We start from the raw sequence: 12722 nt of genomic DNA, 5'->3' as shown, positions 1-12722 counted from the left end.
AGTTATGAAATTTATGTTGTTTTAGATATTTGGTATTGCTATAAAATACTCTCAAGTTTGTATGCTGTATTGATGATAAATACTACAAATGTTTATTTATCTAATCTGATCGACTAAAAAGATTACATTGATCTGTAGTGCAAAATCTGAGTCATTTTAACAACACATTCCTGGGAAATTATTTAGTTATTCGTAGTAGTAAATAATAACAAAACAGAAAATTTATATAGACCAGGACTTAGTACTTTAGTTTTAAAGCGTTCCTTTACACATTAGGTATTTGTAACTTAATTTTAAATATTGCAATTTAAAAAGGACGATTTTTGGGTAATAGGAAAATATATAGCTGGCAAGTTATTATAAACGTAAACCCGAAGTCTGGTTGCGGAAAAAAAAAACTTATTACCAAAGGGTAGCTAAGGATCAAATTATACTTATCATGCCATAAACAATTGACTGATCTACTTCCAGTGACTTCTGATTGTCTGATTGTCATGGTCAAACCCCAAGATATGGCAACCCTACTTGCCACGCGTTAAAAAAAATATTACATTTCCGTGGCTTTGTGTATTAGAAGGAAAATTTTACGAGGAAAATGTTTTCTACATTTTTGTAGTTATTTACAGAAACTAGTTTTTATTATGCAAGTATTACAAGCAAGAGAATATTTTATGTTATTATATTCAGACGATATATCTTTGTTGTTATCGTTTCACTATTTCTGATGTACGGTTCAGAGCGTCGGTGGCTCAGGGGTCAAAAAACAATGATCCATCAATCCATACATCCAAACATTCGCATTTATAATATTAGTAATATTGAAGGTGTAGTTAATGTTATTACCAGGTAAAGTTAATACTTTTCATGTGATCATTTTCTACTTTTACTATTCTCAAAAGCTTTGGTTAACATTATAATAAATGAGAAATGACTAATGCAAGTTGCTATTAGACGGCAAATTGCCAGAGTTATTCCCAAAGTCATATGATGCCAAATTAGGAGATATTATGGCTAAATTATAATCTGCAAGAATTTTATAAGGAAGCCATTTCTAAACTGTTTTTGGATATGTTTTTATTAATACGACAATTATTTTCTGGTATAAAATTAGTATACGAAATTTTAAATTCAAACATGACGGCTAATAGAGATGTATGGAAGATGTGTACTCCTACACATATAGGCTATTTCTTTTATTTATTTTTTTCAATTACGTAAGGACGGAGTCGCGGGCGATAGCTAGTTATAAATAGAAATGAAACATTCATTAGGAATTATACAATTTATCAGCTATCATTTAACAAAATCGGTCAACGCGAGAATCAGCGTTGACTATCATTATAGATAAGATTAGGTTAGGTAAGATTGGGTCAGAAATAGTTATAGTGACGTCAACTATTTACAACACAACAATTACATTATTGACGTGTAAACATGCAAATCCTGACGTCCATGTTACATTTTTATCAATTTCTGACGTAGACATTACGGTGACGTAGTAATTGATGACGTCATAATTACTGACAATGTACGTCGTGAACGTGTTACCTTGACTACCTGGTTACCTGAAAAGACTATTGTGACGTCACTAACAACAGTCATGTCTTATATAGAGAAAAAATAAACATCGATAATTTGGGCGTGTTTTGTTTCACAAAATAAAATAATTCCATTTAATTTCTTTAGGTTCAATTATTTTGCTCAGATCTTCGACTCACGAATACGCCCTCGAAAATTGTATATTTGAAAGGTAGGCGTAAGTTAATGTGTTGAAAATAAATTTTTAGAAAACTCTACTACGGTAAGCAAATTATGTAATTATAGTACTTAACATAAATTCCAACATAACTCCAAGAATGAACATATGTTTTAATTAACATTTTACTGTACATATTTTTCCAAGCGTACGTAACTTATAAATTATGTACAAATTATAAGTATATGGTGTTATATAATAGTAATTCTTTATCTAGAGATATCTACATAACAAAATTATAGATATTACGACTTGATTATTGGAAAGTTTATTACTTTAAATATAAACGTACGTTACTTTTTAATTAGAACCCTAAATTTCTTTAAGAGAAAGAGACTTTAATTTACTAATGCAGAATGCAAAATGTACACTACTACGGTAGGAAAGTCATTACGAAGGTAAACGAGCATTCTCTTTACATATCTAATTACAAAGAGTTTGTAAAATAATTGTGTTTTTACTATATAAAAAACTGTGTATAGACAATTCGCCATGTATAATGCATATAATATTGATATTTGTGGAAGATATATGTCTATATATCCAAGATAAGTCGTCTGGCTGGCGCCCAACGCCTTTACGCAGCACTATGGATAATCGAGAACCTTTATTTATCACCCATTTATAAGGTACATAACGGGATTTATGCTATGTGTTATATCCTATATTATATGCCCTTACTAGTTTTCGCTGGCGACTCCGTCCGCTCAGGAAAAAAAATAGCCTATGTATTCTTCAGACTATGTTCTATACGTATGTCAAACTTCAACTCGTTGACCAACTGAAGGTCTAGCTTGAGATTTTTTTACAAAGCTTTCGGACCTCAGCTACCTTTCTTTAGTGTCACAATATGTATTGGAACAAAGGTATTATTGAATTTACCTTTACTATTATCAATCAAATCTTCAACTACCCTAAGGAAACAATTGTAGTCGGCAGGTAACGTCAAATACATTGTAAAGAGATTCTACAAAATACACACAAGTTTCTCAACCAAATTTCAGTAGAAAGAGACAACATTAAAATTTTATACAAAACAAACGATGAATGAAATTGCAGGTGTAAAAACCTAAACAAAAAAAAACGTTCTGTATCGAGTATTTTCCTGTTAGCGACAAGTCCATAATAAGGACACAATGACGAATTACAATGGTGTTCAGGTAAAAAGAGAAAAACTATCAACATTAATAGCTTAGTTACACAACTGAAGTGTTTACATAAAAAACAATAGCCGATATAAGCAATCAGTGCTATAGAATCTAGAAAGTTTTAAATCGAATCTCATAGCACAAAAGTAGCGTTTATTAAGACCAAAGTAGGTACTTTTAGACATTATTAGTTTGAATCATTAAGAGCGAATGGCGCGGTTTCGTTATCTAGTCAAGTGTCAGGGGAGTTAGTCAAAGTGTATTCGCTTCGAAGTGATTCCGTATCGAACTTCAAAAATGTATGGGACTAACGCGCGACCATCACGTGACTTAACGAAAGTCTGAAGAAAGACCGGTCTGTACATTTTTAAAGTTCGTTATGAAATCGCTTTTAAGCAAATGCACTTTGATTAACCCCGCGGAATGACTAGGGAGGGGACATAAACGTTGACATTTTAATAAGGCTAGTGTTGTGCCGATACCGTGGCAGAGTTTCTTTGTAACAGTCCTGAATAAAAAAAAATGATAAAATACAAATCACTTTGAAACATATCGAATTGAAAATACAAAATTAAGTTTTAACTACGTTTAGATGGCAACATTTAAAAATAATGAAAATCACCTTAGAAACTAGAGAAATTGAAACGGCAACACGCAGTCAAGAAAGCTGATCATGTGTTATACTCTGTTAGGTAAATGAAATCGATATGATGCAGAGTTAACCAGTTAATTAAATCAGAAAATACTTGGCTATATAATTTATCACATAGTAGCTTTTGCCTTCGTCTCCGCCCTGAATTAAAAAAACTTAGTAGGTACTCTATGTCTTTCTATTTCATGGAGACTCATACAGTCTTTCTGGATCAAGTATCAAGATCAAGTGAAGATACCTTTTAACTACCATTCGTCTATTCATCTAAACTATCGCATTTATAATATTAGTAAGGTGTATTTTGCTGAGGTTTTCAACCTTTTTGCTTTGTGAGTGTCGAATGACATTTTACCGAAATTAACGTGCGGGAATATTAATTTGATTTTTTTTACCTAAAAGGAACATGAAGTAACGTGGAGTTATTTTAAGGTTATTCACGATGGAGTAATTTTTTGTATCTTTTAGATGGATCGATGTGTCTGTTTGAAGGTTTCTCTAGAACGGCTCTCGATGAAATTTGTCAATCATATAAAACTTAGTCTGGAAGAACACATAGGCTACTTATTATGTTTTGTTTAATTCCACGCAGACGGAGTCGCGGGCGACAGCTAGTAGATTCATATAATTTCATTGCAATAATTAAAATAACGACAGCATAAACAGTTTATCGACTTTGTACAACACATTGTTACATGAGTCATTAATCTGCATACTAACACAATGTTCTGCGCGTTTATGGCATTGTATGATGAATGATGAACCAATGAGACCTACATTTGATTTGGTTTTAAATATTTTATCGAAAAGCGTAACATTTTTACTTTGAAGATTTAGAACATAAAGGTTATTATCGTTGTCTTTAAAATCCAAGTTATGAGGTTACACTTTCTATCAGTCGTCATTATTAATTAATAAAATCAGTAGAAACAACTTTGATTAATAATTCCCATTTAGAGACATTCCCTTTACCCCTTACCCTATTATAATATTGCAGGTCATTGCGTGCGAACAGACAACTAATACAGAACGACCCACATATCCCCCAATGTCACCATACAATCTACAAGTAATCTTGTTACAAGGCACGTCACGGTCACCCTTTATTATAAAATAACTAAGGTAAATGAGCCTGCGACGAAATAATCTCTTTCCTTGCGTCCCCTCCTTCGTCTATGAAAGGTAGGTAACGCATTTATAATTGCGGACGTCCATTTGCCATATAAGTTTGTAGACTAATAATTAAAAATTTGTCATGGTGCCAAATGACGATGTTTTAAAATCATAACTGAATTCAACCCCTTATTACGCAGATCTTCTTTCACACAATCAATCCATACTTTGGCCTTCCTCTGCATCATTCCTCCGCATAATATGTGGATTAGAAACTACATTAATGATAGTCATTTGTTTCTATATTAAATTAAAATATACTTTTGTTTTTTATAGCCGGCAGTGGGCCCTTCAGGGGCCATCAGCAAGGTGCACAAATCGGATCGCAAGATCGGCCACCGGCGTGTCGGCGAGGGTGGCGAGATCACCTACAAGAAAATTCAGTCTTCGCAGATTATGGCATCCATACAACTTGGTAAGTAAAACAAAGGACTATGTAAAGTAATCAGACGTTATGAATTCCTATTGGGTGCAATCCTCGGACATATCTTTTGTCACTCTTCCATATATTTATGCTAGCTTTCGTCCGCAATTCCATCCGCGCGGAATGACAAAAACGTAATTAGTAGCCTACGTGTTGTACCATGTCAGATTTCAACGAGATCCATGCAGCAGTTCTTGTGATACTCTAAGAAACATCCATCCATACATCCAAACATATGCATTTATAATATTAATAAGATATCTGCGGTCTTCTTTAGTATGACATCATTATGACACGAAACAATGTTTTCGAAGATTATACTTAATAGTTAAACATACATATTTAGAAAAATTCAACTAGCTTTTGAATGGATTTACTTTGTACCAAATGTTGGGTTGAGAATAACTTTACAGAATTTTCTTTGAAGAATTCCAATTCAAAAATCTTCCTTTAGACTATCGGTTGAGTCTATAAATGTTAGATTTATGTTGTTTGTTTTGGACGAAACGTGGTCGTTAACACTTAACCAAACGGTTTGAGCGGCTAATATGTAAGACCGTATGACGTCATACGGGACAAATAGCCCCAATGTGTTTATGTATAGTTTTAGACGTAAATAAAGTATCGTAAATGTTATTTTGAGGGTTCCGTACCTCATAGGAAAAAAAACGGAACCCTTGATAGGATCACTTTGTTGTCCGTTCGTGAGTCTGTCAAGACCCTTTTTCTCAAAAACGCGTGAAGGTATTAAGCTGGAATTTATTTTTAATTAATTACATGTATTGTGGTATGATGATTTTTTTTATATTTTTCATAGATATTTCGAGAGAAAACGCACGTAAATAATAATTATAAAAAGATTGTTCATAATCGCAATTAATTTCGAGTTTCGAGTTTTAGATGAAAAGATAATATTAATTACCTATTTTATTAGTAGAAATGGAGTATTTAATAAAGTGATGTTTTATTTAAATTAAGTTGATAAGATAGAAAATATTAGAAATTTGCATGTTGCTTAAAAACAAATCCTCTATGCTAAATTAAATTTTATATCTTTTTATGCATAACGATTGATGAAAGTGGGGAAATTGATGTTCAAATGTATGATTGTACATATGAATTAACTTACGTAATGTTTTTTTTACATAGAATTTTAAGATTGTCGGATGATCCATGTAACTAAAGTTAAGTCAAAGTAAAGACTTCTTTACTTAAAGGCAACTTTAAAAATAAAGTATACCATAATATCACATGTTGATCTATATTGTTTAGGTTTGTAAAGATTTTTTTTTAAATCAGGGATACGAAAAGGTTAAGGATCCTTTCGCATTATATTTTAAATAAATAAGCTGAGGTTTTTCGTATAAAATTTCTATACTCAACTCGCAAAGCCGGAACATCTCTTTGTATTTCAATAATTCAGCACCGGACCCCGTCTACCTAATATTTAATGGACGGTACAGGTTTGATGTATGTTAACGTGAGTTTCCACTGCCGAAAGTGTATGTAAATTAGTTTTATTTCATTTACAGTACATTAAACTAAGACTTCTAATAGATATACCGACATCCAATCGTTTCCCGTTGGACCAATCGGCATACAAATCAATCGGACTAAAATGATTTTTTCCCCTTTGGGTCGATTGATCGGTATTCCGATCGGCAACGGGAATACCCCGGCCTCTATAAACCGTTGTCAAAGTGCGCTAAATTTACCCGCCAACAACTGCGGCCGAAGAGCGGCCTTGTTTACAAAACATACGAGTAAGCGTAAACTGTTCACCATTTATACAGCCGTAGTTTATAGCCGGAGCTGTTCTGTGTAATATACGATGTTTTATTAACTATAGCTTTATACTATTCAAGGTCTTATAATGTTCTAATAATACATTTTGTGATTACTCATAAGATCAATATTTTTATAGACATTTCTTCATCAGCTCATTATACGTCTCCACTGAGGAACTCGAGGCTTACAGCCTGTACTAAGTAAGGGTAAATAGGCAATACTCAACCACGCTGGTTCAATACGGGTCGGTTAACTGCACACATATCTTTGAATTTCTTCGCATATATGTGCAAGTTGTATCACGATGTTTTCCTTCATCGTATGATTCGAACCCAGGACCTGTAGATTGCAAGTCAAGTGTTCCTTGAGTCACAGACGCTCTTATAGACATTTGCATGCTTAAAAAATTTTAGATGCGTAGCCTACTTATACTAATAAAAAGCGGAGAAAGATTTACAGAAAAAAGACATTTTCCTTTTCCTTACATCCTCTTCCAAGTTCAACGTTCTTTGTTATTCTTAACTTTAGAGACGAGTGGGAAGGTTAAGAGAGATTAATTGAATTCTCTAAGCAATATGTTTGCGTGTTCATAGCTCTTGTAACTATCCAACCGTAACTTACGTGCTGTTTATAATCTATGACGTATGTAGATATACAAACAATTGAAGCATAAATACTACGCTTGCTAATTTCTTAGAGACTATTTTTCTACTATATCTTATTTGTTGTAGCATTTAAATATGATTTTAACTTTATATTTCCTTATTAGTTTCTGGGAATTATATGAAGCATTATATCATGTCTCAGAATGACCTTTATTATTTGCAATTTTACTTCTTACTAATGTTATAAATGCGAAAGTTTAGATGGATGGATGTTTAGTTGAAGGTATCTTCAGCACGACTGAAAGGATTTTGATTAAATTTGACGTACCTATAAACATAGCCTGGAAGAATACATTGGCTGCTAATTATGTTTTTTTTAATTCCGCGCAGACGGAGTCTCGGGCGACAGCTAGTGAGTAATAAATAGACTTAAATCCGTATAATCGATGGATAGCGTTTGAAAATGTTATGAATCGTATTGTGTTCTGATTTCACAATATATAAAGCTATAACAATTGTGTGTGATAGGCGTTGATACAATTATTTTGATATGAACTCGAGACCTATGACTCTATAATTAGGTGGACTTGTCTAATGCGTTATTGTAAACTATTTATAATATCGGTCATGTTTTTGTGTTAATATAATTATTTTTATTAGTATTATTTGGTAATAATACTTATTTAACTCGTCTTCTCAATCCTTGTAAATCAATACGTCTTTTATATAAAGGAGATTGATTAAGGAAACTGAAGCAACGAAATTGTAAAATTCCAATCGGACATGATCTTCATTTGTCCAAACTGGAGCAAATGAAACTGACGGAAAGGGTTACCTCTCATAACAGTTCTAATAAGTTAATGTAAATGTCTGACTGGTTTTATTATGTTGCGGCAATTTTTCTATAATTACGAAACTTGATTCACTTAAGTGTAACTTAACGTGACTTTTCAATGTCGAAACAGTAATGCAAAAACATACTAATTACTATAATTCTCTTAAAATTTAGTTAATAGGTTTTTGTATATGTACTTGATTATGTGACTAGCTATCGTCCGTGACTCCGTCCATGAGCAACTAAAAAAACGAAATTAGTATCTTGTGTGTATATTCTACATCCATACTAAATTTCATCGAGATGCGTTGAGGCGTTCTGTAGATACCTTTAAACATCCGACTATCTATCTATGAAAACATTCGCGTTAATAATATTAGTTAGGTCAGTAAGGTTAGCAATATAAGTGACTGCAATAAAATGGTGAAATTGTTGTTGCAAATAACACTTTACGATGTCCCGTCGAACGTAAGACTGCCAATAAATTTGTATCGCATTGCAATTGGATTTAAAGCCGGGCTAGGGATTAATTTAATCCAATTACCTTTGCATGTAATTAAATTAGTATGGCTCGTTCATATGCGCGATATCTTGCATTTACTTAGTACTGTGATAGTAACGTAGGGTTCAGATTTATGTACAGTCGAACCTCTTTGTCGCTGCAGTCTTTACAGACTGTTCATGGTCATCAGATATCAGTGACCCGCTTCGAGGCGCCGCTACTCCTCTGTAGCCTTTTTTACATTGGTGTACGGGGACATCTGCAACCGCTCTGATATGGTCAGTCAATCTTATGGGTGACCTTCCCCGTAGACAGTCGAACTTGGATAGCGTAAAATATCATCGTCTCTTGGACTCTAGTATATCCAAGTTTGACTGTACCCATTGTCGTTCACACAACTGAAAGACATAAATTTGAGATATCGAGATAATACGTTTTTGTACAAGGGCTTTGTTAGTGGAAACTAATTTACAAGGCGTGTTACACAACAAAACGTTAAAGTGACAGTGATTTAACATCGCGATATGACGAGGTCTAAGCCTCAATGCAAAAGAAGTATGGGTGATTTGGACATCTTATATATATAAAAGAAAGTCGTGTTAGTTACACTATTTATAACTTAAGAACGGCTTTACCGATGTGGTTGAATATTGGTGAGGAGGTAGCTTAGAGCCAGGAGACGGACATGGGATACTATTTATTCATATTTTTTTTCGAATTTATGTCTTGAAGAGCTTTTATTTAACTTATCCATATATTAAGTTTTTTTATATATCCACGCGGACGGTGTCGCGAGCGACAGCTAGTTGGATATAAAGGATGTTTCCCGTTGGTCTAAGCGCGCACACTACTACTATCCTTTATCATTAAGATAATCGGTTCAAAAATGTAATTATTATACCATTTAAATGTTAAATTCTTAACCATATAACTTTCAGTGTTTAGGAACATGCAGCATAGGTTAGTGACACAGGGCATTTTAGTCGTTTGTCTGTCGTCGGACTGTCCGTCGGAATTATGTGCGGTAATGGACCTCGCCACCCCCGTATCGCCAGTGTGATATCTTTTAAGTTACGTAGTTGGTATAACTTACTACGTAACTTATGTTAATCGTCATACGGGCCTTAAGATATCAAAGTACCGCTCTCTATTTCATTGCAAAGAGTAAATCGTCTGACCGCTAACCCACTTCTCATAGTTAGCGTGTTGGGAGATGTCTGTTGCAAGGTCGGCGCGCGTTAATTGATCACTCGCTGCATTATCTTGAACCTTACGTAAATATAATTAGAGACGAGTTTTCATTGACCCATTGCCAGCCTCATTATACAGCGTGCTCGCAAATTGTCTACGTTACGTGTTTATTTGTATGCAGTTTTATTTTTCTGTTGTGTGTGTTAATGATTGTTGTGTTTTGTGTTTGAAAATGATTTAAAAAATAAGCTGTGAACTTGCGTCTTTGAGGTCAAGCAGAAATGACGCAGATGTTGTGGAAATCCTTTAGTATAGAACATTTGTAATTTTTAAGGTACTAGGGTTCAGTTTATTGTCATAAACCGGTAACGAAACATGTTTTTCAAACGAAGAATTAAAGATGTAAGCTCCGTGAGATTTAAATTCATGTATTTTATCTTCTATCCTGTTTTTATTCATGTTTTGCAAGTGACAAAGTTATAGATTTTTTTTTGTAGTTTCGCGAGGACGTATCCCGGACGTTAGCTAGTTAAGTAATATTAGTATGATATTAAGATTGAATGCATGTACAATATCTGTCCATACATCCATTCAACGTCCCTCAATTAAAATAACAGAGTGAATCATGAGCTATGTTCGTACAACGTCGATCGTTCGCGGTTAGTCATTGTCATTGTTTGCGTGTTTGAAACGATTCGATTGGGTTTTATCTGACGTAGGGAGGAAGCTACTCATAAGTATGAGTATAGCGAGACGGTTATCATTCTATGTAAATTGGCTCTAATTTACAATTTGAATTTGTGAAGATATAAGCAAAGTATATGATGAACATAAGAACAGAAGAAATGATGTATATAAGAACAAAGTAAATGTAAGGATTATAAAAAAGTAAACGGTGGAATATGATAGGAGAGTCGAGATTATTATTACAGTAGATATTTCGATATAATAAACAACATATCAAAGAGATGTGTTTTCCTCTATGTTTCATAACCTAAATAATGTGAAATACATTTTTTATTTTGTTCATCGTACAAAATGTGCGTTTTCATAGCAGAAAACGTAACATAAGTCTGTCTTCTTCTAATGTCTTGTTCATATTACGGCAATGGAAACCCACGATAAGTAACTATTGGGACGCGATGATTGATCATGTTTAACCCGTCCAATACGTTCACAGGTAGCCCAATTGTTTGCCCTCGTTGTTGACTTTTATTGACAGAAAGACGACGATATAAGAGAATAAAGTTAAGTACTCTTTAATGTCTGTAAGGGATACTCAAACGTTTTAATGTTTAAGCAAAGATGTTAGATTGTCAGTCACTTAGTTTAGATATTAGGGTTTCGTAAGTACTTGTAAATCTTTCACCCTTCGTAGTCGAGTGTGACAGTTAAGGTCCAGTATCATTGTTATAAAATAATAATTAATCAAAGTTCTTTTACTGCTATAGCGCAGTATCGGTGTTAATTTAAACATTTTGAGATGCAAACATGTGAATTTTAATTCTGCTAATTATACAATTAGCGAAGAAAAAACGAGTACGAAGGACAAGTGTAAAATAAATACGATTCACAGACCAGTCAGAACAACCTAATTTTTGATATAGTATAAAAATGAATTTATGATGGCAATTTCCTTTGCCCTTCAATCCTAAAACATCTCGTTAATTTTATTTAATGTCTATCGTTTTACGAAGAAATTGCGGTTTTAAATTGGAAATTAAATAAAGAAGCCTTTCAACGTAACCGCGTTTTTTTCTGGCGAAATATCCGTAGAGAAGTCGCATTGTTATCTATATTTATTCTTCTAATTTGAGGAAGTTTATCGAGATTGATATCGTGTGAGAAACATTCGGCGCCCGGATGTGAAAAAATGTCTGGCGGCCCATAAATGTGGTACGTCCATTGTCTGGTGTCCTATAATGTCTGACCAAAGACGGCATTAAGTCCCGGCGCCCCTCTATCTCTAGCTCTTGTGTTATGGTGGCCCTGTCTTTCTACTGGCCCTATTCTTCAACTGTAATTGTCCTCTTTTCTATTACTTCTTATGTTATTTCCTCGCAAGAATTTATTCTGCATCATTGTTTCGTCATAGCTTTAATCTTATCTATGTTTTGACACATTATATCTACTTTCGGATACTTTCTTGCTTCAATTTAAACAGCCAGTGTAACCGTGATGTTAAGAAAGGAAGTGTCGTTTGAAAAGTTTTGTTTTTAATTTATAAACATGGAAACAGGTTAGCTAGAAATAAAGTAGTCGTAGTAAACTGTAGATTGTTCGATATGTATGTGGATATTGTGAATTTTGTTTTCTTATAGGAGGAGGTAGGTTTTTATGGACTGTATTTTTTATTAAACTTTTAGCTGTCGTAATAAAAAAATAAGTACCCTACGTGTTCTTCCAGACTATGTTACTACTAGATCTGTGCCAAATTTTATGAAGATCCGTGTGATATTTCGGGGATACCTTCAAACAAACATCCATCTAAACTTTCGCATTTATAATATTAGTAAGGTGTAGCTTATTTCTGTTTAAAAGAAATTGGGTAAGTTAATTTAACATATCGTATTTGAAACAAGTAACCTTCAGCTCTTTTAGTAAATAAATACGATAGAGAAATAACACTGAGTAAGTTTTTAGTGAAAATA

At 33.5% G+C, this 12722-nt stretch overlaps 1 protein-coding gene across 10 annotated transcripts in view; it reads left to right on the top strand.

Annotated features, from left to right (window-relative positions):
• Positions 1–12722, top strand: part of LOC106124422 (Phosphatidylinositol 4-phosphate 5-kinase 59B) — a 53656-nt gene that overhangs the window by 7776 nt on the left and 33158 nt on the right. For all 10 annotated transcript variants that reach the window (XM_013321076.1, XM_013321078.1, XM_013321077.1 and 7 more), the window contains exon 3: positions 5003–5141. In XM_013321076.1, coding sequence (XP_013176530.1) covers positions 5003–5141 — 139 coding nt within the window. The remainder of the gene's footprint in view (positions 1–5002; positions 5142–12722) is intronic.

This window comes from Papilio xuthus, unplaced genomic scaffold (assembly GCF_000836235.2).
Source record: "Papilio xuthus unplaced genomic scaffold, Pxut_1.1 DF825946.1, whole genome shotgun sequence".
NCBI lineage: Eukaryota > Metazoa > Arthropoda > Insecta > Lepidoptera > Papilionidae > Papilio > Papilio xuthus.
This window is presented reverse-complemented; position numbering and strand designations above follow the sequence as displayed.